The following is a 25,147-nucleotide window of genomic DNA, read 5'->3' as shown; positions in this document are numbered from 1 at the left end:
AGAAGATAATGAAAAAAGAGAGGCTGGAAGACAAGAGGGAAGACACATAAGGAACGAAAAAAGTGTTTGAGAGAGAGAGAGTTACAGGCAGAGTGAAAGTCACCTTGTGGAGCTACATTGCACTAAGCAACTCTGTCTGTCACCCCTTATGAATTATGACAGTTGCTGGTTGGCCAAAACCCCTCTGACACACACACACACACACACACACACACACCCTCTATCTTTTTCGCACTCTGTCCATCTCTCTAGGTGGTACACCCTTTTCCAGAAAGCTTTGCTTCATGGAGAAGAGCAATCATAAAATATGCAGCTGTTACCCTGCTCTTTAGAGTGCTTCTCAAACCCATCTTTCTGTGTGTGTGTGTGTGTGTGTGTGTGTGTGTGTGTGTGTGTGTGTGTGTGTGTGTGTCATGTTATGGCGGTGTTAGTCTTCTCTTTTCTCTCTTACTTCTCTAACCCTCTTGTCATTCCTCTCTCCATCTGTCTCTCTTTGTCACACCCTGGATTTCTATCTGTCTTGGTCACAGTTTCAGTTTTTGAAAAATTGAATTCATTTCAGTTCAGTGGACATTATTGCAGTGGCTCTGACCTGCTTCTCATTCACTCTCACTGTCTTTCATGCTCAATCCATCCTCGTCCCCCCATGTTCTTTTTTTTGTTGCATCAGCAGAAAGGTAGGTTTCGTGCAGGAGGGAATCAAATATGGCTGCATACTCAGAGTAGTGTTGCTTATTTCTTTTAAACGTTGCCTTTATCTGTACATTTGCTGCACGTTTGCTTGTATATGCCTGTAGGCAGTCCCGTCATTAATCTGCAAATTATATCTGGTATTTCTGAGTTCATGTAAGTGCACTGAGATCTCAAAAATGTTTGAACTTATTTAGATTTAAAAAGGTGTAAACTGATTTTAGCGTACTGTATTTATTTTATACTTTAAATAATCTTCATGACATGTAACTGTTAAGAATTGTCTTGTAAGTACTGCTGTCTGCTGTCCTGCCAAATGATTACAGATGATCGTGCAAATACTTATTTGGTATTCAACTAAAACTTGTGTCCAGACTAACTTCCAATAATGGAAAACCAGGTAAGAATTGAGCTTTTGGCTCAAGCACACTTCCATAGATGCTGAATGCTGATGGACACATATTGGATTTTTCGGAGACTGAACGGGTAGAGATGATCTGATTTCTGATGGTATCGATGGCATTGAGCCTGCACATAAATCAAGGCAACAAGTGGCTTCAGAAATCCATATTGGTAATGTAAAAATACTGTTACAAAGACACATCCAATATTTAAACATGTCACTCAACAAAGATGCAATAAACTGTACTTATGAAACAGTAAGGTCTGCAGATATAAATCCAAAACCCCACCAGCATTAATAATGTAACTCTTTAGAGGGTGGAGTGCTTCAAATATCTCGGACTCACCCTAGACAATAGACTGAGCGTTGACGCACACACCACTGACATCCACAAACGCTGCCAACAAAGACTATCTGCAATCCACAAACTCAAAGCACTTTCTGTTGCCCCACTACCTTCTGTTGCTGCTCTACAAAGTGTAATTCAACTCATTCTCATCTGTTGTTCCCCATTTCTTCTGCCTCCAATTGGAACAAACTCATATGCATCACACGCATTCAAAATGATCGGCCTCCCCTACAGCAACAGCAAAGCGATCACATGCAGAGCACCCACCACAGTGCATGACCCTCAGGTACCACCTAAACCCATTCTTCACACTGCTTCCATCTGGTCATAGATACAGATCCCTGGCCTGGAAACGGGCACGCTAGGGCAGGAATGTTGTCCCCTTTGCAATAAGCATCACTCAACAAAACACACAGGTAACTTTCATGTGTGTAGGTGTATTGAACATGTCATTGCCCTGGGAAAGAAGTAATTTCTAAGTTGTAAAGACAACTTTGAAAAAGACAAGGTTCAACAGTGCACCAGAGTGCAGTGACTTTGCAGCAAAATGCAGGACATATGGTGTATTGCCCTCATCTTCAGAAATATACAGCTTTCAGATCCAAAGATAAACGATTATTTGAAAACTCCCCCTCTTTACATTTTCTGACTGAGATGGAGATGGAGACCCTTTTGAAAAATGAAAATGGTTAATACTATTTATACCTGAAAATGATGAAGTACTTATCATCTATTTTCATTAATCTTCATTTTCAGCAGAGCAAAAAACTCGAAAGATCAGTGAACGAAAACCGCATCTAATTCAACTGGTTGAAAACCGGCCTACGCACTATTATTAATTAATCAGCTTCATATTAGCCTGACTGCCTCACTGCTCTCAACTACTCATGGAGTCCTTAGAAACATACACATATGTGCACACACCAACCACATGTGGCCGTGTACGTGTGTGCTTGCCTGCCAGGACTATTTTTGAATTTATGATTGTGTATGAAAACACTTCACTGCATGTTTTTTGCAATGTTTGTGTGTATATGCGTGCCCTTTCCCCAGCTCATTGGGATGCAAGGCGAGAGACCGTCAAGTGAGAGCTGTCCAGGCTAGCTTTGGAGTCATTAGCGTGCTCGTTAGTCCAGTTATGTTAAATCTAAATTACCATTCATCATCACACAGGGACCCATCATTTATTCTGATGTGGCCTGGCAGACACATGCACTAACTGGATTAACTCATTCAAAGACATGCAGACACACTTGCTAAAACACAGTGGAATTCCAAATCAGGCGTTAGTTGCGTAGTAAGTGTTTTAAAATAGATTATATATTATTGATTGATACATTGCAGGGCATTAGTAATGAATGGTTTGCCCTTGTGAATGCTAATCATCTAAAAACTGTGCCCTGCTGCAGACAAATTTGACAAATGAGAATAATAAATTAAGAAAATAAGCTCTACAGTACGGTCTTTGACTTAAGTGTTCAGTTGGAGACATAATTAAATAATAATAAAGGTTACAGAAATGAGCTTACAGGTTGGTGGCTCAAATATGCGGCCCACAAAGGAACATTGAATGTGCTACTGTATTTAATTAGGCTACAAAAAGTTGTAATATTAACAAAATAACATAATCCAAAAAAATACAAAAGAACACGGTGATATATGGAAAGACTTCAGGGTACAGCCGAGGAAGACTGGCCTGCATTCAACACTGGCGCTCAGCATTAAATTTGCTCTCACTGAGTAAAAACACACTCATTCACGCTGGCACACAGTCCTTAGTCGCTACAGGAGGAATGCCGACCATCTGCGCTGACGTGATTGCATAGACGAGGAATTCTGGGGAATCAAACAGAAAAAGGGGATCAAGCGGCTCCTCTGCCAAATATAAAGACTGTGTTTATCACATAATTACATTTCCACTTCTGCTGTGTTTATTGGCCTTACAAGTTTGAGCACATACAGCTTTGGCAATCAAAGGCTATAAAAAAAAAAAGAGGTGAAATCAAAGTATTAGGAGGAAAGCCGACTGTGGGGTTTAACGGTCGTGGTACTCTTCTCAGTCATGCATTGGAGGCAAGTTTTCTTCAAGTTGCCCTCGATGTGTTTGGGCGGCATCGCGGCTTTGACCATCAAAATACAATATGGAAAATCTTTGTTTTTGTTATTAATCAGAACAAATTTTGTACTCATGCACCAATTGGACGTCCTCTAACAAATCCCCTTAATATGTGTATTAGATATAACCTGTTCATGACATTCAGCTTTGGGCAGGGTTTGACCTTTGTAATGGACAGGGAGAGAAAAGAGTCTCTGTATTTGTTGTTTTTAATAAACAGCACATAAAGTCAAATTCCAAATGACAAAATGTGTTTATAAAGTTTTGCAGTGCCAATCTGAAGCCTTCAAAGGCTTGTATTGAGATGAAAAGGACTGTCAAGTAATCAAGATTAATCTTTTTGTTTATTGTTAACAATGAACACTACGAGACTCATGCATCAATAACAGTTGCCATTAGGAAAATCACTTGTTTAGAATTATTGTGAGGCTCTAATTGATTCTGATAGGTGTTTAATGACAAATGTGATAAGGCCACCCTGGCGTGCAATCTGTTCATGATTTTAAGTGAAAGAATAATGAGTCAAGTGCGGTTCTATCTCTGTTTGTGAATGACAGAGAGAATATTTCCGGGTTTTTTGATCTTTAAATGACACTGCTTTTAGCTGGTTCAGTGTCCCATCACCAAACCAGAGCAGACAACTTTGAAACGACAGCTGTTTTCATATAACCTAATCAATGCTACTAATTCCTGGCAGGGCATCACAGAACACAGGCAGAGGAATGTCAATGAATCGACTCGTCTGGTAAAAAAAAAAATAACACTGGGTTTAGCATCTTGATTTGTCGCCATTTCAAAGGGTCTGTTTGCTGTACAAGAGGAGCTGTTAACGTTTGTAATGTTTCGGTTGTAACATTATTTATTTCTAGTTTGTTTTTGTTAACCACAACCTTTTGTTAACCTTAAAGGTCTTGGACACCCACATAGGTGTTTTCAGTTTTTCCGGTTGATTAGACCTCTTCCCAGGACTCTGGGCTAGATTTATCAAGCCGTTTGCGCCTGTTTCCAGGCGCTAATTGGTCACAAAGACGGACGTAACCGATGCGGGCTATTTACAAACAGGGCGCACTTGCAATCGCAGATTGTCTGCAACATGAGCGAGAAGAGACAAGTTGCGCTTTCAATATGCGTTCGTGGGAGGGTCGTGGGGAAAGTGGGAGTTCCACCCAAAAAGGTGGGAGGATAAGCGCAACTGAAACTTAACCAAGTGTTTTCGTTGCCTAAACTGTTTTATATTTTGTATCTTTAATCAGACTGTACCTGCCATGTGCAGATGTTGTAGAAAGAAAGAAGTTTTTAAAACGTTGCCATTGGACATAAAAAAAAAAAAAAAAAAAAAATATATATATATATATATATATATATATATATATATATATATATATACTGTATATATATTGTCATTGAACATAATAGTATTGTACAATATAGGATTGGAATGATAATGTCCGTAGACTAGTGACGAAGCTAAAAAGAACATGCATGCAGTTTCAGGTCAGTGTTGCAAACTCCGGTCTCCTGCATCAAACGTGCTACCCGCCCATCCACCACCTCAATCTCTGTATCCTGACTTGCCTGACTTCTTGTATTGGCATTAGACGGCATACATGTAAAGTGTGTACAGCAGAATCTTCCAACGTGAATGTAGTTCTAAGAGATGCATGATCATTCACACCTTTTAGCTTTCAGGATTTGCTTGTGGCCGGGTTAGCTCAGCTGGTAGAGCAGGCGCACATATATAGAGGAATACTCCTCGACGCAGCGGCCGTGGGTTTGACTCCGACCTACGGCCCTTTACTGCATGTTATTCCCCTTCTCTCTCCCCTTTTATGTCTTCATCTGTCCTGTGGAATTAAAGGCCTAAAATAAAATAATCCTTAAAAAAAAAAAAACCCTCGACGCTTGATGTTAAATGTTTCTTCCCCACCCGGTGTGTGGCTTTAAATTACACAACATGGATTGAAATTGACACCCACAATAGCACATGCCAAATGTGTTCATCAATGAATTAATAATGTGGTGCATCAACTACAGTGGTTTATTTTTCAAAACAGTAACATCTGAACTCCACAGTGATATAAAGTCTTTGGTCTTGGTCTGTTCTGAAACTGTATCCCTGCTGTGTATGGTGCCTCTGACCATGAGGCAAACAGTTCAAACCAACACAGTGTTTCTATATCAAAGCCTCACATGCATCGAAACCTGTTTTAAAGGAATAACATAGTAGAGAACAGTGTTTTAGTGACAAATGTTAATTTATTATTGTCGTCACGAAAAGTGATTCCTGGCAGGTAATGTTTTGTTAGCACAAAAGGCCTTGCGGACAAGCCAAAAAGTTACTTTCAGAAATTGACTGGCAACTTCCCAGACTCACTCCTGTAATCTTCAGACAATGGAAGCTTGCCTAAAATCACCAGAGCATGCTAATTTCCTTCTTTAATTTTTCACCATGGCAGTAGTGGAGTTTATCTTCATTACTGGCCAGTGCAAAATGACTGGACGGATATTAAAGAGGGAGAAGAGATGACCTAGACTGGCTCCGCCCTCCTACGTACTTCTGCTCAATTTTCATTTCCGTTCAGCACTCCGTCTGGGTTTGCGGTATATTCTGGGGTTTTCTCCGGCCAAATATTTGGCGGTCCAATCAGCAAACAGAGGGAGTGGCTGAGAACGATGGCGTTGAGAACGACGGCGTTGAGAACGATGGCGTTGAGGACATGCGCTAGAAAGATGCGACCAAACGTTAGCGATTGGTTACGGCAGATCCAGAGTGGCTCTGGGCAGATCCAATATTTTTAAACTTCAACAGAGTACCCGCCTTCAAGGAAGTTAACACTTGTCAATGGAGAGTGGCCAGACTCTCCGAACAAATGAAATGTACGAGAGTCTGGTAGGACCAGGCCAGAGGTCAGAACCACACTATGACATGAGTTTACAACAGGTCGTATACTAGCGTAAAGTCGGAGAAACAGTATGTGACTTTATGATTGACGGGTGACTGTTAAACATACTGATGCTTGCCTTTCAAGGCTACTGTGAAGTCAATTATCAAATACAACAATCTCAAGTTTGTTTATCCATCACTGGGGGGACTTAAATTTACAGGAGTAGTTTTATAATCACGGATTAAAAAATGTTGGTATGAAAACTAATTTCGGAATCTACTGATTATAAAAATGGAAGCACTTCAGGTAAGTCTTAATAAACATCTTTTAAACCCATAATCATATCCAATTTGAAATAGATATCAATCTAATTTTTAACTAAAACTAATGTAGTTATAGCTTGTTTTGAGCATGTCTGCAACCCAATCGGAGTCTCTGTCCTTACTTTGAGAAACGCTGTTCTGAGTCTATCTGACAGCCAGACAAAGGGCCAAATTGAGTCAGTCAGTCAGACATTTGTTCCATCAATAATTAATGCCATCCTGCCCTCCTCCCCTCTGATTCTTTCAATCTATTTTCTATCACTGGTCTTTTTTTTAACCCGCTAATGTCACATGAGTGTTTCTTCCTGCTTTTCTGTCTCCTATTTCAACATCTTTTTACTCTTTAATGTCCTCTACAGCTTTATGTCCTACATCTTACTTTTCTCTGTTCTCTCTTTCGTCCTTCTTGTTTTACTGACTGAAATTAAGGGACACTGGAAGTTTTCTTAGCATCTTTTTTGTCTAACTGGTGTTTAGATTCGTCTGATCTTGTATTTATTGTATGTGTCTATCTCTCAGGGATCTCAACTTCCTGTTTTTCTCTTTTCCTTCCTTTTCTACACCTATATCTCTCAATCTTCTGATTCCTCTGCCTCTCATCTCTGGATTTCCCTCCTTCCCTTCCCGCCTGGTTCCCCCCCCTCAGGTCCAACAGCAGATAAATAAATGATGTTGAGGAAACTGTCTGCTTTTACAACACCGATACCACACTCCTCTGTTTCTTTCCCTCCCCTTAAAATCGCTCCTTCTTCCCTTTTCAATTTTGTGAACACCTTGCACCTGCCCAAAATCTGTCTTGTCTCTGCTAGCAAAAAAGAGAGGAAAGGATAGTAACCGCAGTCCTTTTGGGTCTAAATAAATCATAGCCCAGCACCGCCTTGCTTTTACAACACCGAGCCTCCACTTTCATCCTGGCAGCCATGAAAGAGAGAGAGAGAGAGGAGGAAGTGAGGGAGAAAGAGACTATCTAAGGACAGATGAGTAAAGGGAGTGGATATCAAAGGAAATGGTGAATGTAAAAGTGTCTTTAGTCCTATCCGTCTTTCTTCCTAAACCTCTTTGGGAAGCGAAACTCTTCTGTCAAACCGAGACATAAAGGTTAACAGCAATTCAAACCGCGTTACCCCGTGTTTTACTCAGCCCGTCTTCACCCAGAAAATGACTGTATAGATCGATTGTGCAAGCAGCTCATAACGACTCATATTTACGTATGTTGTTAAGCGGCATTCTCGCCTGGCCGTAGTAATTATCATAAGAGCACATGAGGAAGTGAGGTGGTGGGTCAAACAAACACAGGACTTTCACTCAGGAGACCGAGGGTCCGCATGATACCAAAAGTCAACTGTCACTTTTTGAAATTGAGTTTTACCATAGTTTAAAATGTGTGATTTTGTCAAATATTTTATAAACCCAATCTTTTGAAAGGCCTCAGTTTTATCATGTTTTCTAATTTAATAAACAATTATGACAAGATTAATGAAACCAACAAACTAAAATCAGTTCAGCGTTTTCATTGAGCCCGATGCCCCAATATTTAGTTTTGACTAGACAACGCTGCTCCTGGGAAACATAATAAGCAACTCAGATAAAGCCTAGTCCACCAAGAAGCAGTGACTAATTAAAAATGACTAGATTAATTAATGTGGAGATTTGTTAGGGGCGCACACATGCAGCGTTGTGCTTCTTTCAATTAGCACACTAAATTAGCACAATGGATGAAACACACGCGCGCACACACACACACACACACACACACACACACAATACAAACACTGCAATACACATGCATGCTTACATTGAAATATAGAAAAGGACATCAACACACATGTAGGCAGACATCTTCTGGACCTATCATCATCTCAAAGCTCCATCAAACATTAACTGGACACTTCTGACCAGTAATGGGGATGGAAATGTGTGACTGGTACACTATTTATAAAAACACACACATATAACAAGCACAAGATCACACACACCTACACACAAAGATAGACCTGAACACACAGACACAAGCAAACACACAAGGATGTTGGCAGACACACACACACACACGCTGACGCATGTATTTCCAGCCACAATGAAACAGACATTTGCATGCACACAAATTTGGACTTTTATACTTGTGAGGACCCAGTTATGAATTTATTTGTTGATTATTCTGTTAATTAAGTGATGAAGGTGACATCTTCAAGTTGTTTATCTTGTTTCACCAATAGTCAAACACCTAAATATATTCAATTTGCAATTATATGAAACAGAAAAAAAGCAGCACATACACAGGCTGGAACCAGCAAATGCATTACATTACTGCTTGATAATAGCCCTAACTATTGATCAACTAACGAATAAATCAACTAATCGTAACAAAATCCATAACCTAATAATGCTAACATAAACCCCAAAACATAAAGTCTTAACCAGCAAACAGCGCTTGGAGGAAGTGGTGGCTGACATTTTTGAAAAAATGACTCACTATGAAGGTCTAAAGCACAAACTGGTCCTCACAATGACAGAAGTAAAAGAGCACACTGACACACACAGAAACACACACACCTACCTGATGGTGCAGCCACATGACCTCCAATCACTGTTTTCTCTATCATCCCATTTTGTACTACGGTCACGAAATCAACCCAAGAACTGAACAGATGGGATGGTGTCTGTGTCTGTGTGTGTGTATGCATATGTGTGAATAAGCATACATCTGTGCATGAGTGTGTGTGTTAAGATGCTTGAAATGGAGAACAGTCCAGCGGCAGAATTGGTTACTGTCATTCATGCCCTTTGCACACACACACACACACACACACACACACACACACACACACACACACACACACACACACACACACACACACACACACACACACACACCCCTTTATTAAAACGTCACATTCAGTGAATATACTCTGTGCTGTCATGCTGTCTGCTGTGAATGGGAACGGCTGCGTATTTACAGTGAATTGTAAATCCTGCCAAGCACTCAGCTGTCGGAGTCTTATGAATTGCTAATATGTTGTATCTCACGCTGCCGATCCTCCTCTATCTGGCCTCTATCACTTCCATCGTGCGCTTAGCAAAAGGTGAGGCAGGGAAATCAAAAAAGCAAAATTTGCTAGAGGGGAAAGAAAGGTAGAAATACCTTTTTTTTATCATCTGTCATGATAGATGATAAAATAAACCTTATATTGCAGCATTTCCACTAAACTGAAGCTGAATGAAAATATTTCAACACAATAATATCTGCAATGCTTTCTAGCACAACATTTGAAATGTTGGTATTTGGACTGGACGTGGTCCATTGAGTAGGCTGCAACTTATTGAATCATTTTCCTCTGTTCCCTGCTCTCTTAAATCATTCATGTGAACACATTAGGCAGCACCAGACTGCACCAAAAACACTCTACAACAGCAGGATCAAGATGAGCCTGATACTGTTGGGAGTCTCACTGAGCTTTTACATTACATATCCCTGGGTTCTACTGTATATAATTATGGCAACAAATGGTTTTAACCTTCTCCTTAATCACTTCATGTTTTTAAATACAGGCAATTCCAAGAAAAATAAAATTGTACATTGTGCACAAAAGAGGAGTCAATGGTTTCAATACCACATTCTTTAGGAAGTTGTTTTTGCCATGTTACATACAACTGGTAAAAGACACATGTTCCCACTAGATTTTGGTGTTTGATGTCGCTAGCACATTCAATGCATTTTACATAACGGTCTCTGTTTTAATAGTCTGTCTCCCAAAATGTTGCAGGTACAGTAGATCTTCATGTGATAATGAGACAGATTTCCTCCAGAAGATGCCAATTACACTTACATTTCCCCATTCCTCAATGTGTTCAAAACCATGAGCACCATGCTGCACTTAAAACTTGCATAGTATACTCATGGGCCCATTATTGTATTTTAACCAACAGATCACAGACACTGAGGCCAGCAGTTCTATAGTATAAGGCAATGTGTGTCATACGGAGGGATGGTGCAGATCCCAAGCCTGATCCGGAGGACAACGGTGTCTTGGCTGGATAAAAGGTCTCCAGTTGAATGGAGAGGATTGTGCTGGCTTTATTTGGACTCTTGATCTATTTGGACTAATATGCTACTTACATTATAATGTTGAGTTTTTGATCAACTGTTTTACAGAGTTGTTTCTAATATTTTATCTGACTAATATATATATATATATATATATATATATATATATATATATATATATATATATATATATATATATATATATATATATATATATATCAATAAGGGTTGACCAAATATTAACACCTCTCAGTAAATCTCAGTTCAACAGCACCACAAACTACATCTTCCAAAATGATTATACAGTTAAATCAACACTCAACATTATAACCTTCATTATAACCTGTATTGCAGGACTGTGTATTAGCCTGCATTAGATTAAGCTAGGTGGACATCATAAACTGGACAATAAGTTTATGTTTTACTGTATGCTGTGTTTACTGCATGTTGAGCCATATGTACAATGAAAAGAACACTAAAAAGAACAGTAATGTTGGCAGGTATCTGTTGTTAACGGCAGATGTGAAAAAATGTAAATCGTTTTATATGTTTGTTCTAACTTTTTTAGTTAGTGGGCCTTAGGTCATTTAATGGAAACAAATTATTATTAGTACTAGCAATGAAAACAGCATTAATTAAAACAACAAGATTGCTGTAAGTAAACCAATCAAAAACCACATTAATTCATTCAACAAGACTGAGTAAAACAGATAAAAACCTGTAGTAGTTCATAAGGCAGGGTTTTAAACAGTTTGATGTTCATTGATATAAAATGAATTTAATTACACCAAAGGCACACATTTTAATATAACAAAAGCCAAATAAATTGTATTTAAATAATAACAGATGTATTTGGTATTCAGAACACAATCAAGACAGACTACTTTTACTTGATTTGATTGAATGGAAATATATGGCACGACAAAATGACATGCATCCAGAATATGAATCATTGCCAACAACCCTGCAGACAAATGAACCAATGCTGGTGCCAAGCAAAGATAGATCCTATTTGTTAACTTTTTCCAGCTCAATGTTTCATAAAATTAAGACATGACACTATAAGCTTGATATGTTTTAGCACAAAAATGGGAAATGTATGCTCTGACAGTTCCGATGTTGTAATGAACTGAAGCAAAAGATTTGGTTCAGATGAACAACCCACAATGAAGCACTGTATCCGCTTCTTTGTGAGAGCAAATAAATGCCATGGAAACATATACACACACATATTTGTGTGAAATGATGCGTGCCCGCACACACACACATTCAAGTGTGGCAAAAGTAGACACCTTTCACGACACAACCTCACACTGCACAGTCGCCAGTCACACCTCTGAGCATAGTGATAAATGAGCAGCTCTAAAAATTTGGACCGATCAGACGCACAAACTTGCACAAACTCAAACATATACACACACACTCGCACACACATCACACACACAGCTGGAAGCAAATATGCATCAACATATTCCCATATGCAGAGGGAATCACTCACGTGCACTAAAACACATGGTTCAGAGAAAGCGCAGACCACAGCAGGTGGCAGATGCACTATTTTCCTCACCCTTTGTGTGCGTTTGTGTGTGTGTGTGTGTGTGTGTGTGTGTGTGTGTGTGTGTGTGTGTGTGTGTGTGTGTGTATCAGTGTATTGTAAGTCAAGGACAGGCTGGTGAATGAACAGGTACGCTGCGTTTCATCCTTGCAAGCAACACAGAAGCACTTAGACGTGCACTTTAGCTCAAACACACATACAGGGATATCGCAAAATATAATTCACAGACAGAAACGTGTAAAGAAACTACATTTTCTCAGCAAAAGCAATTTTACGTTTAAGTTTTTCTTATATTAAAGACTTACAGAAGATGTCTATAAACAGAATGATAAAAGGGTGAGACAGAAAAGTAGATGAAGAGGAAAGAATGAGGCAAGACAGATGAAAACGTGAATAGAAAAAAGAAGCACGAAAAGATGAATAAACTGAATAAGACAGAAAACAAAGCTGATAATGAGAGGAGGAGAGCGCAGGACAGATCCCTGCTTCACAGGCAACGAATGAAAAAAAGGAGAGAGGAGAACACCGGATGAGAGGAGGAGAAGAGGGATAGAGGACCCAGAGTGAGGAGACTGGTTTTTTTTTCTTTACTCACAGAATCTCCAGATCGCGCAGCGCTCGGAAAGCTCCATCTTCGATGCAGCTGATGTGGTTGCTGTCCAGTTGCCTGCGACGAGCACACAAACACACACGCACACACACACACACACACACACACACACAGACAAACACACACACAGATGAGAGAGAGATGGGAGAGAGTCAGGCGCAAGTCTGCAAGGTCCGCTGAGCTGGGGGAGGGACTAACAAAAGATGGGTTGCGTGAATGAGTGTGTGTGTGGGTGTGTGTGAGGTGATACCCAAGTAAGTGGGCTAAAGGTAGCAGGTAGGAGACACCGGTGTTAACTCTCTCTCCAAGACACACTCCCACACACACACTCTCTAGGGATGCCCAGTCCAGGCGACAGCACACAAGCTAAGGTTAAGTCTCTCACCTCAGTGCTGATATGGCCAGCCCTGAGGAGAGCAGGAGAGGAAAAGAAGAGCGCAAGAGAAGAGACGGTGCGCTGAAGTGGCCTGCCTGGCGTCAGCCTATCACCTCCCTCCCCTGCTGCACGCCCAGCGCAGACTGGCCACCAGGAGAGAGAGGGGCGAGAGAGGTAGACACAGTGAAGAAGAGAGCGAGCCAGCCGTAGCTACTAAAGCCCACCCTGCTTGTCTGTTCTGTAAATATTAATTGCATTTTCTCCTCTCCCATCCTCCTCCTCCTCCCACTTCTCTCCCCTCCTCCCCATGTCCTCTTTTATTCTTTTTTTTCCTCTCTCTGTAGTGAAAGAGGGAGTAATTTCATTACATTAGGCCAGCCAATCCATTAAGGGCCTTTTACCGGCTCTGTCACTGAAACAATTTCATTAAAAGGAAAGCCTCCGTAAATCAACCTACAGTCACGACTCTGCCTCTCTTTGCCGTTTTCCTTCTTTCCTCCATCTCTCTTTCTTTCTCTCTCTCTCTACATCCCTACTCTTCTTCTCTCTCCCTCTCTCCCCCTCCCCCTCCTCCCTGGCTCGCTCGACGCCTCGTTCACTGGACTCCCAGATGCACCTTGTACCCCACTGTCATCCATCCTTTGCTTTTACTTTAATTTGTTCGGCTCTAGGTATTACCTAGGTAACCCCCCTCCCCGCCACCATCCATCCCTTCATCCATGAACCCAACAACCCCGAAACCTACACTCCTCCCTCCCTCCTTTCTTCTTTACTTCCTTTTATCCCATCCATCCATCTATCCCTCCCTCTGTCTCTCCTCCCCCTCTCTACTTCTTCTTCTGCGGAGGAGCAGGTGGATGGATTGCACATATAAAGGGCAGACATTTAGAAGTATCTTCTTATTTTTTTCTTGTTTTTTTTTAACTCAACCACAAAGGATGAGTGGCATTTAGACACACACACACACACACACACACACACACACACACACACACAAATGTAACCAAACACAAAATGCACACATACTTTTAGAAACACACTTTCAGAAAAACACATGTACGCATGCATGCACGCACACACACACACACACACACACACACACACACACACACACACACACACACACACACACACACCATGGCTAGTTACTGTTTGCTCTCCAGCATATCACTCCACCTTAATCTTCTCCTCCTTGTCCCCATCTCTTTTCTGCTAGATCCCTTTATCCTAATCCTTTTTTCTTTGACTTCTATCCTCTTCTTTTCTTTTTTCTCCCATCGTTTCCAAGCATCTATTTTGTACATTTTTCATGTTCTCTCCCTCTTTCCATTTATAATCCATTTTTTTCTCTCTCTAGTGCCCTCTTGTCTCCTCTCATCTCTAATTCCCCTTCTCCTTTTCTCTTCTCAGACTCTATCCATTGCTAATCCATTTCTTCTCCCTGTTTTCTTCTATCAACCTTTTAAATCTCCTTTTCTTCTTCTCTACATAGCCCCGATGTCTGCTCGGCATACTGCAGCACCTGTTAAATATCAGTCATGTCAGCTTTCAACCCAGAGGAAGGTGGTTCCCAAAACAGGAGCTGGATTGCTTCTGCAGGGCAACAGAAATTACATTTGGGCTTCTGGAGCAACATATTCTTTGGTTAGTTTTTATATGTGCATGTTTATGCGAGTGTGTGCTAGAAGAAGTCCTCAGAGTATCTAAGAAATGTATTTACTATAGCACACCACAATTGCACCGGAAAATGTAGCTGCATTTCAAAAAGTAGCAGGTTACAGGAAGGCTCTATTGCAGTGACCTCAGACAAGATAAATGTGAAAAGATTTAATGTACATTTAGCATCATCATCATGGAAAATAAGTGTTGTCTCGTCTAACTAGCACTGCAACAAGAGCTTGCAAACAAAACTAAACTTGTAACATACAGTATGTACAGTATACGCAAAACTTAGAAAAGCTGCTATACAAAGCCAATACTGTAACACTGTTTGATCTCTATACTCTTATTTTGAAATTTGCTGCATGCTAGAGGCAGCAATGGAGAACACAACAGGGTCTTAGAAAGCAGTTCACACAGCAAGAACATTTTTCATGTATTTCTACCTGATATTGACCAGCTGCTGGTGGTTAACGGTTGGCATGAGTTCAGTTTGGACTCAAGACAGTAAATACCAAACAACCCTATGCCCACAGGCCAGGTTTGGCTCGCAGCACAATTATTTTTGGTCCTCCAAAAGCTTCCAGAGACTGATGAGATGTTTTGATCTGCTTTGATGCAATGCAATTATATTTGAGAGGTGATTTAGAGATAACTTGTTTACGGCCTTGCCATGCCCCACTTGATTAATTGAGATTTGTAAAGATTGCTAGGGTCATCAATGTTGAGTGTTCTGTTCTATAACAGTATAAAAGAGTAGTCTCATAGAGTTGTGTGCTCTTGTCAAAAGCCTCGTTTTGAATCAAAGATTACATTTTCTTTTTTGGCTACTTGTTTGAAGGGAGCTGTGAGTGTGAGCATCTGTTAAATGACTGGACTCTGAAATACAGTGAGTCTGGGGATCATACCAACATATGGCTATGCCATGTTTGTGTTATATGTAATTAAAAGGCATGATTTCTTTTTCCAAGTGGGAAAAATGGCACACAGCCTGTCCTGATCTGCTTTATGGGGACACATGGCACTGCCAAAGTTGACTGTAATTATTAAAGCCATTATAATTTTGTTTACCGTTTTGTAACACTGAATGTGAAGTTCAGGGATAAGTTTGTGCTATTCTGAGGAACAAAGAGGGCTATCTGGGTATGTCTCATTTGATACATCTGTGTTATTTCATTCATCCATGTACAGTCCCATAGGTTATGGAGATCGGGGTGGTGGATAAATGTGTAACACATGACTTTCATGCACGAGATAGAAGTTCACGTCCTGCAATTATTGTTCATGATCTTTCCCTAAACAAGTGTTTCAACTGCCTAAACTTGCTATTGTTATAGTGTCCCAAATTTTTTAAGAGAAGACAAGTTGTATTCACATCCTGTCATCTACAACCAATCAATAACCCTGTTTTCACCTGGTAGTAAGATCCGATCTGAGTGATTGGATCACAAGTGGACAGCACTAAGTATAGGTCAAAACTCTTTCAGGATGCACTGAGGACACATTGAGATCGGATCGCAAAAAACACATTTAGAGGTGGTTTGAGCCGCATGTGTCCACATTCTAATAGCAGTGAAAATGGGAATGTGTCCTGTGTCCACATTAAAGACCGTCTACTCAATTGTAAACGGAACTACGTACTTATTCAGTATTTTTCCTGTCACAGAAACCACCGAGAGTGAATCGTGTGTTTTGGATGTAATATCATATACTGTTATTAATACTCAAAGGCCACCATGTCACCACTGACACACGTGACTTCTTGATGCGAGTCTGAGGATTCCCACCACTCTGTAGAGCCGACAAAGGCTGTCAGACAAGTGGTGAGATGTCTTCAACTCTTGAACTGTACATTCTCTAGAGGATGGAGTTTTTGATAATTTTGAGAACATATCACTATGCTTCTCGCATCTGTAATTTTTCTAGAATTGAGAATAAGTAGTGGATTCATATTGGTGGCCATGCACTTCATCTTCTGTCCTCATCCACAGTAAACGATTCCATCAGCTGTGTGATATGATTGGATTCCTCTGACAGCTTTGTTCACCAAGCACCCTGATTAGCAGTGACATGATTGGTATCAATCTGGAGATCTGTGAGTGTGTGTGCTCTCCATATTTGTACCATTGTGTTGCATTCATAGACCTTTGTGCTTGTATGTGTTCAGATCACAAATGTTTGTTAAAGGGGAAGAACGGGGGCCCAGAATGTAATTTCCTTTCATATAATTAGTTAGTGTGTTTAATCATGTCTATCATAAGGCCTATTGGCAGACAGATTCAATGCTTCCCTCTGCTACCATCTGGAGCAGAGGGAAGCACACACACAGGATCACTGCCACTCCTTGACTACATCAATGAGCATCCACTATACTGACTGAGTAATTAATGAACGGACAGTGGGAGGGAAGGAGGATACACTAGCTGGGTTCACATCCAATCCATATCAACAAATACAGCTTCATCAAATCTGTAAATAATGTAAACAGCACCAATCTAAAGTCTAAGTCCCCAACTTTCTGTCATTTTGTGTCTATCAAGTAAACATATAGCTTTGTCTATTGCTGTTACTGCTAGTAGAGGAGTAGAGGAGAGGGAGTTTGGAGATTGAAAAGCCAAAACGTGGTGAGGAATGAGAGGTAGATGTAAAGAGGATTAAGGATGGATGTGTTTGGAATGTAGAAGTGAAGAATGACAGGCCGTTAAGAGGACTCATCCCTCTCTCTTTGCCATTAACTATCTTTAAATCCTTTTGTTTGCATGTATACATCCCTCACCATCTCTCCTTGTCTCCTTTTCTTTCTAGCTAAAAAATAACAGTATGATACTAACGGGAAAGTATAAGTGAGACAGTTGATGCTGGTTTGCTGTGCTGTTGGTTCACTTCTAAGAGCAATTGTTGGGAAAGTCTGCAGTGCTGCTTATGTAGGAATAATGCAGGGTGGATGCAATGGGTGCCACTGCATGTAGCCTTCATGCAGTACATTGGGATGTCCACAATACAGGGTAGGCTTTGACTTGCAAATGATTCGTTTGCTTTTAGTGATTTTCAAGGATACAGGAAGCCATGTCGTGTTTTATATGTCTACGCTAGCACACCGCTGTTGACTGTGTTCCAGACTGAGATTAGTACATGAATTCAAGGACATCAAGTGGCTTTCCCTCAAATTTTCTTTTGCTTACTGAATTAGACAAATTGAATGTAAACATACATTTGCTTGAAGTGGATTTATGATTTTTATAACTCTAGAAACACATTTGTCTAATGTTGAAGTTGAAGTTAAATAAAGGCAACCATGCAAGAATCTAATTAGATGGCCTTGAAGTGTCTCTGGCTCTGGCTGAAACTAACCATTAAACTTTTAAGATTTTGTTTTACTGTATGTGAGTTTAAATTCTACATCATACTGAATCCCAAATCCTATCCCTGTGTTGAAAAAAGCAACTCTTAGGGGAATCCTGTCTTGCTAAATAAGTTACAATTCAGACAAAGCTATTGACATTTTTCTTCCTCTGTCTCGGTTGGTCACAACCTTTAATGACGTAGCCATATTCTGCCATTTAAAGAAGTGCGTAGGGGGTTGTTGAATGGCAAAGATTGATGGGAATCTCAGTAAACCATTTCATAAAGCAGGCTACCATGTCTTCATTGTTCTTACTCGCCACTCTTTGAATATTGGTGCAAGGCTTTGAATGCTTGATCGGTGAAGAAATGACACTGTGAAGTCTGTGTGCATTATCCCTCCTGGTGTCACCTTAATCTAAAGATGTTCTGCTCTCACAAGGATGGCCATTATTAATCTTTTTTTCTATATTTTCAAAAATTCTTGCTAGATATGTACCTGGCTCTAGCTGTCCATTGTTGTAAATGTGGTAAACATAAAAACAACTGAAAGCAAGGTTCTGCAATGACAGACACACAACAGTACACGTTAGAAACTGTGTGTGTGTGTGTGTGTGCGCGCGCGTGCACACAGCCGACACAATATTCTCACCTCTCTCTAAGGCGCTGTAGTCATAATTCAAACAAACGGCCATCCTGCACTGCATTGTGGGTAGGGAAGCGTGAAGCGTGGAGGCGTTTTATGAGGGAGAAGAGAAAGGAGAGTCTGACAGGAAGGAGAAAGGTAAAGATGTAAAGCCATGGGGTTGGTTCTTTTTCTGTTTTTATACTAATATACTGTATGGTTGTATTATTGGAAGAAATTACATATTACATTCTCTGAACACATTATTCCAAAGCACCTGAAGGGGCTCTGAGTGTGTAGATGTTGGGCATGGGTGGACCCAGTAGGGAAAATGAATTACATTTTATCACAATAAAAAAGTGGGTAAGGGAGCAAGAAGGCAGGCAGATGGAAAACAAGGTACAATATGAGGACGTGATGGCTACAGAAGATTAAAAGCGTGTCTGTGTGGGCACTGAGGTGTAATGTGAGGGCATATGAAACAGCTGTATGTTATCTGATGCGTCCATGCTTTCTGTGTAAGCCAACTAGTGCTATATGCCTCCCAGCATGACTGACTCCCATATGTTGTGATTTAAGCGTGACTACAACTGTACACATACAGCATCTGTGGTTGATCACATTTATCTTGGCTTTTCTGTCCTCTCTGTTAGCAGAAAGCATTTCAGTAGCTACTGAATATTGTAGTATAACCTTTATATAGGTTTCAAGAAAATAGGTTTAACAGTAGTCTGACAGAATTTCATTATATTATGACTTTATCAAATATATCTGCATGTCAGTTTCGGAAGATTGTTCTTCTTTCGCTGTTAGCTGTAACCAGTTTGGTATACAAGTTGGGTGGTTGTTTTCTGTATCAGCCTGGATGAGGTTGTTGTCACTCATTTAGAAACGTATGCAACAAAAATGTTTTAATATACTTTCCTCTTACTGTGTAAACGTGCTGTATGACATTATAGGACACCATCAAAATAAGTCAGTAAATGTTTAAATGTGCCATTTGAACCTAGTCTATGGTGAGTAAGTGTATGGCACTCAATCCAACTGTTCGAAGAAGGGCAGGGATGTGTCATTTTTAACACTATCACCTTTAGCCTATAGTTATACGTTTTGTTAATGATCGCTCCGTGCTTTTTCATTTTTGTTGTTATTTGATTTTTATCTTTCTGTGAATATATTAAGCCTTTTCATTGCTTTGAAATGTGTGAATTAATTGTTTGTCGTGATTTTATGCTGTTTTTGATTGCCTCAAATTGACTAAAATTGCACCCTGAGGGATGAATACATTTTGGGTTGAACTGAATGAGTTGTGACACACCACCAATTTAAGAAAGGTCTTTGCAACACATGAAACAATGTTTTGAGTTGTTGGATTTTCTTTTAACTATCTCACCAATGTCCTTGGGAAAATCATACGAGGGGGTAATTGATAGTGTTGAACATTCTGTACATGGTTAATTAAACTCATTCTGTAACTGCTTGGCCATGGGAATGTCGCTTTTAGATGGCAAACTTTTTAAACATATCTTTAGATCTTTGACTTAACACTCATAATGAACAAAGCAGGCCTGGCTTAGTGCTCAATCCAGTTCAGATAAAGCTTTTACATCAATAGCACAAAGCTTTTTAGCTGAAATGCTAGTGGCTGTTGGTCACAAAGACACAGACACTTAGTGTCAACCCAGGCCGAGCGTTGAGAGTTTAACAAGGTCTTCTGATGTATAGGTTTAACAATACATCCATGTTAAGACTGCACTTGGTACAGTGACTTGACTTTGGAAAATCAAAAATGCAGTAAAGGTTGGGATATTTTACATACTCAGAAATTATTTAACTTAAGCATGCTGCCCACACCACAGTCTGAAATGTATTATTCTTTTAGTCTTATGGGGAAGGTGATGGAGCAAATGGTCAGGCAGTTTTCTATAGACGGAGAGCTTGCTTGACGCTGTTTAGGAGCCACTTTTGTATTTCTCTCTTCATTTTTGATTTGTCACTTCCTGTGTGCAGAGGGAACCTGCCACCGGTGATCACACTCGACACAGTGTTCTTGGAAAAATTGTGCGATTCTATAGCATCTTGTTCTTCAGATGCTTTTCCCTGCTACATTCTGAGCTTTGTTATGAGCAGAGGTGTTAGATGCCAAAGAAACCACGTTGTAGGACATTCACTGGTGTATTAACATGATGACTTTTCTGGCAAGGCAAGACACGGCCATACAAGACATGACAAGACAAGATTAGGTTACAGAAAATCAGATTAGATAAGATTATATACAAAAAGATAAGCATCCAGAATTTGACATACGGCAGATAAAACCATAAAACACAGAGCATATTACAGGAATTTTGAAAGATGCTTTCTACCCTCTCTTACTCTACATTTACCTCGATCATCTGTACTTTGACTGACAGGTTGAGATTTAGGGGATGACAGGACCAGCAGTCAGCACAGTGTATATACTGTACCAACACAAATGTACACACAAACACCTACACACAGATGTATGGCATATACATGTCTCCTTAGGTTAGCAGAAGACTACAGTAAACATGTTTGCCAGTTTCTTGGCAGTTTCAGCAAAGCAGTCAATCTGATAGCAGGGTCAAAAGAGAGTGTGTGTGTGTGTGTGTGTGTGTGTGTGTGTGTGTGTGTGTGTGTGTGTGTGTGTGTGTGTGTGTGTGTGTGTGTGTGTGTCTGTGAAAGAAGTGCAATAAATGGATACTATACTAGCCACCAGGTAGCATGAAAGGGAACAACCGAGAGAGAGGGATAGGGAGCCTACCCTCTGAGAAACAGAGTTAGTTAGCCAGAAAGGGCGAGAGGCATAGATTGAGAGTGAGTGAGAGAGACAGAGGAGAAAGTGAGAGCGAGGGGGAGAGAGACAAAGTGAAAGGGGGCGAGAGACATACAAGAAAATCAATGCTGTGTCCACCAGGGACAGAATGTCATGAAGTTTTTTTTTTTTTACTCTGTGGCATAATGGAGGGTTGGAGCCTTTTACTGCAGGAGTCACCTTGTCTAATGGAGGGAGCAAGGGATGGAGGGATGGAGGGGGGTGGAAAACGAAGAAGAGGGAAATAGTGAGAAAAAAATAAGAGAGAGGGAAGAAAATTAAAGGGAGGGGAATAGTTGGAGAAGGCTTGGAATGGAAGGATGGCGAGAGAGGAGGGAGGAATGGATGGGGAGCAGAGTAAAAGAAGAGAAAGAGAGATTGAGGATAAAAGAGAAAATAACTGAAAGAGAGAGCATAGACTAAGAGGGAAAGAGGGTGGAAAGACAAAAGATTGACCGACAGATGATGGGATAAGAGAAACGAGGAAGAATGACGGATGATTGGGGAGGAAGGAAGGAATAGAGGATGAAGATATGGTGACAGATGAAGGGAGAGAGCAGGAAGGGAAAGTGATGCATGGAAAACATGGGGGGCAGGTAAAATGGAGGAGGAGAAAGTGTTGGCACTGACAAGAGGAAGGAAAGATGAGGAGAATAGGGAAGAGGAGGAGAAGGAAGATGTGGAAGTGCTATACATGTAAAATGTCAAAAAAAGGAGGCGGAAGAAATGAATGATCTTAATATGCCTAAGTCACTCCTAATTTTGGCACAAAAAAAGTAAAATGATTCACGTCGTAGGTCAAAGCAATTTAGTGCAAAACATTTTAACGGTAAAACGATATTTTATCGTCAAATATGATTGATATGACTTTATAGCTTTGGCAGAAGGTGTTAGAGCCATGATAGAACAGAGAGTGTGGCGTTAAAAAGGTAAGGGCAATTTAAATTCAATGTGCAAAGTCAGGAAACTAATTGAATTTCACCTGCTGTACATTGGATCTGCTTAGTGGGACGACAGGAGGAGACTGTGGTTATGCTGGGCAACTCTCAGGTGTAATTGTGTGTTAATGTATGACTGTGACGCAGGGAATTACCGATAAAGAGCTTGCATGGATAAATATAGAGTAAAGACATGCAAGGTGCTGCAACATTGCAACTAAGATAGTGATTTACTGTGCAGTTCTCTGGCACCAAACTTCAAGTAATTTTGAAATACTTGAGTGAGTCTAAGGTCAAAGAGGTAAGGTGGTGCGTTTAGTTTGGATTATGTCCGGTGTGAGAAAGGAGAGTAGATCAGATGATCAGAGGCCAACCTGAACTCAAAGGTTTGGAGCTCAGCCATGAGAGCTGACACTCACTCAGTTATACACACACACACACACACACACACACACACACACACACACACACACACACACACACACACACACACACACACACACACACACACACACACACACACACACACACAGCAGTACAGAGTACAGGCACTTTCAGGTCCATTTAACTTAAGAGTAATAATCTCTTGTAGACTTTGGCGGCCATATTGAATTTACATCACACTTGGGGGAAGAAACTAAGCAGAGGAGCACATTTGCCTGTCTGCTAACTCTGAATTATTGATCTGTAGCAAGATGCGTATTAACCACACATAAATTCACATTTTAAGGTGATTTTATGGATGATGTTTTTGCTAGTGGGATGTAATGTTGTGATGGCTGTGCCAACCCAAACCTGGGCACAGAATTCCTTGCAGGTTCTCTGTTTGTAAGGAATCTATCTTAAATCATTACTTTTGTGTTGAGAAAACACTAGTTTGATGTACACAGGGGGGTACAATATAACATAAAAATAACACTGAAATAACACACGTGTGGAAAATGTCTAAAGTAACTTAATCACAGCTACAAACACTACTACCAAGGTTGGATGCCAATTAGCAGCACTTGTCAGCCCAATAGAATTGTTGTGGTTGAGAAAAAATATCTCACCACAAGGTTAATTAAAATAAATGATTTATTTTCACCCAGCACTAGTCTAGTGGATAAATATGACTAATACAGGTGGCATGCAATCAAATATTACTCGTCTTTGCATTAGTGATTGCAATGATGATTTATTTACTTCTAAGCTTAAATCCATTTTTGTGAACTTTTTATCTGATTCTATTTACCCAATGTATGCAGTTTTCCTACACAAGGCATAACATGTTGAAAAAGTGTGATTATAATTATTTGTTTGAAATGCAATTAAATCACTTCAAAAGAAAATCTGTATGTGAAGATCCAAATCATCCTCTTACTCGTTGTTTTCCTCTCTCTCTCATTTAGCCAAAGCATATTGTTTATGTGTTTGTTTTCTGTCAGCCAACAGCTCTAGTAGTGAAATAAAGCTTGTGAAGCATCCGAAAGGATGGGTTATTATCTTTTTGCATCTTGTAGTTATTATGCTCTGCTCTATTTTCTATCCCATTCTCCCTTCCTTCCATCTGTCATGTCAGTCATGACTGAAAAAACACAACAGCAAACTTTAATTTACACAGCGAAGATTTGTTGAGAAATTCTGCTTTTTTTTCAGCATCATTCAGCTTACATACAGTTCTATTCTATTCTATTCCTAAATCGAACTCTCTCACATTGAGGACATTGTTTACCCGTAAGCGTCTGTGTAGTAGTTTCCTATACAGCACCATGCCAGATTGATCAGCCATTATTGATAAGAAACATTGATTAGGCAGTGTATTGATCACACAATTGGTGATTAGGTCGTCATGAATAAATGACAGCGGAGTATTGAGCGCTTGACGTGAGGACAAATCCTCTCTGGACAGGAAGAGAGGAGGAAAAAGAAGAAGAAGATGAGAAAAGTGGGGAAAGGTGAAAAAAAAGTATAGAGAAGGTGTGAAGAGGAAAAGGGAGGACAGGGAGAAGTGATGAAGAGCAGAATGCTAAATAGATTAAAAAGGTGCGGGGGAAGATGGCTATAACAGACACATCATGTGATTCAGAAATTAGATTTGATCCCATGTCCAGGAATAACACTGATTTCCTGCAATGTTCTGTGATAAAATCTACAATAAGCACACTATAGATACAGAGTTAGTTCATGTATTATTTGTATTTGTATTATGTTATTCTTAACATACTGCTTGTGCTGACTGAGCCACCAGCTGTTTAGTGAGGTTTTAGAGGTTAAAAAAGTAAACACTAAAATAAACTACAGCAGCAATTGGGATCAACTTTTCTGTGAGATAATAACACAAATTGTGCTCAGTAAAACTGAGAATAGAATGGATGAATGAGGTGGGAGGTAGAAAGATGGATGGAAGGAAGGG

At 40.1% G+C, this 25,147-nt stretch overlaps 1 protein-coding gene across 1 annotated transcript in view; it reads right to left on the bottom strand.

Annotated features, from left to right (window-relative positions):
- Positions 1–25,147, bottom strand: part of slit3 (slit homolog 3 (Drosophila)) — a 240,956-nt gene that overhangs the window by 77,811 nt on the left and 137,998 nt on the right. Inside the window, exon 6 of the mRNA XM_028589367.1 lies at positions 12,962–13,033. Coding sequence (XP_028445168.1) covers positions 12,962–13,033 — 72 coding nt within the window. The remainder of the gene's footprint in view (positions 1–12,961; positions 13,034–25,147) is intronic.

Source organism: Perca flavescens, chromosome 10 (genome assembly GCF_004354835.1).
Source record: "Perca flavescens isolate YP-PL-M2 chromosome 10, PFLA_1.0, whole genome shotgun sequence".
In the NCBI taxonomy this organism is placed as follows: domain Eukaryota; kingdom Metazoa; phylum Chordata; class Actinopteri; order Perciformes; family Percidae; genus Perca; species Perca flavescens.
The sequence above is the reverse complement of the archived record's forward strand: the minus strand, read 5'-3'. Positions and strand labels throughout refer to the sequence as shown.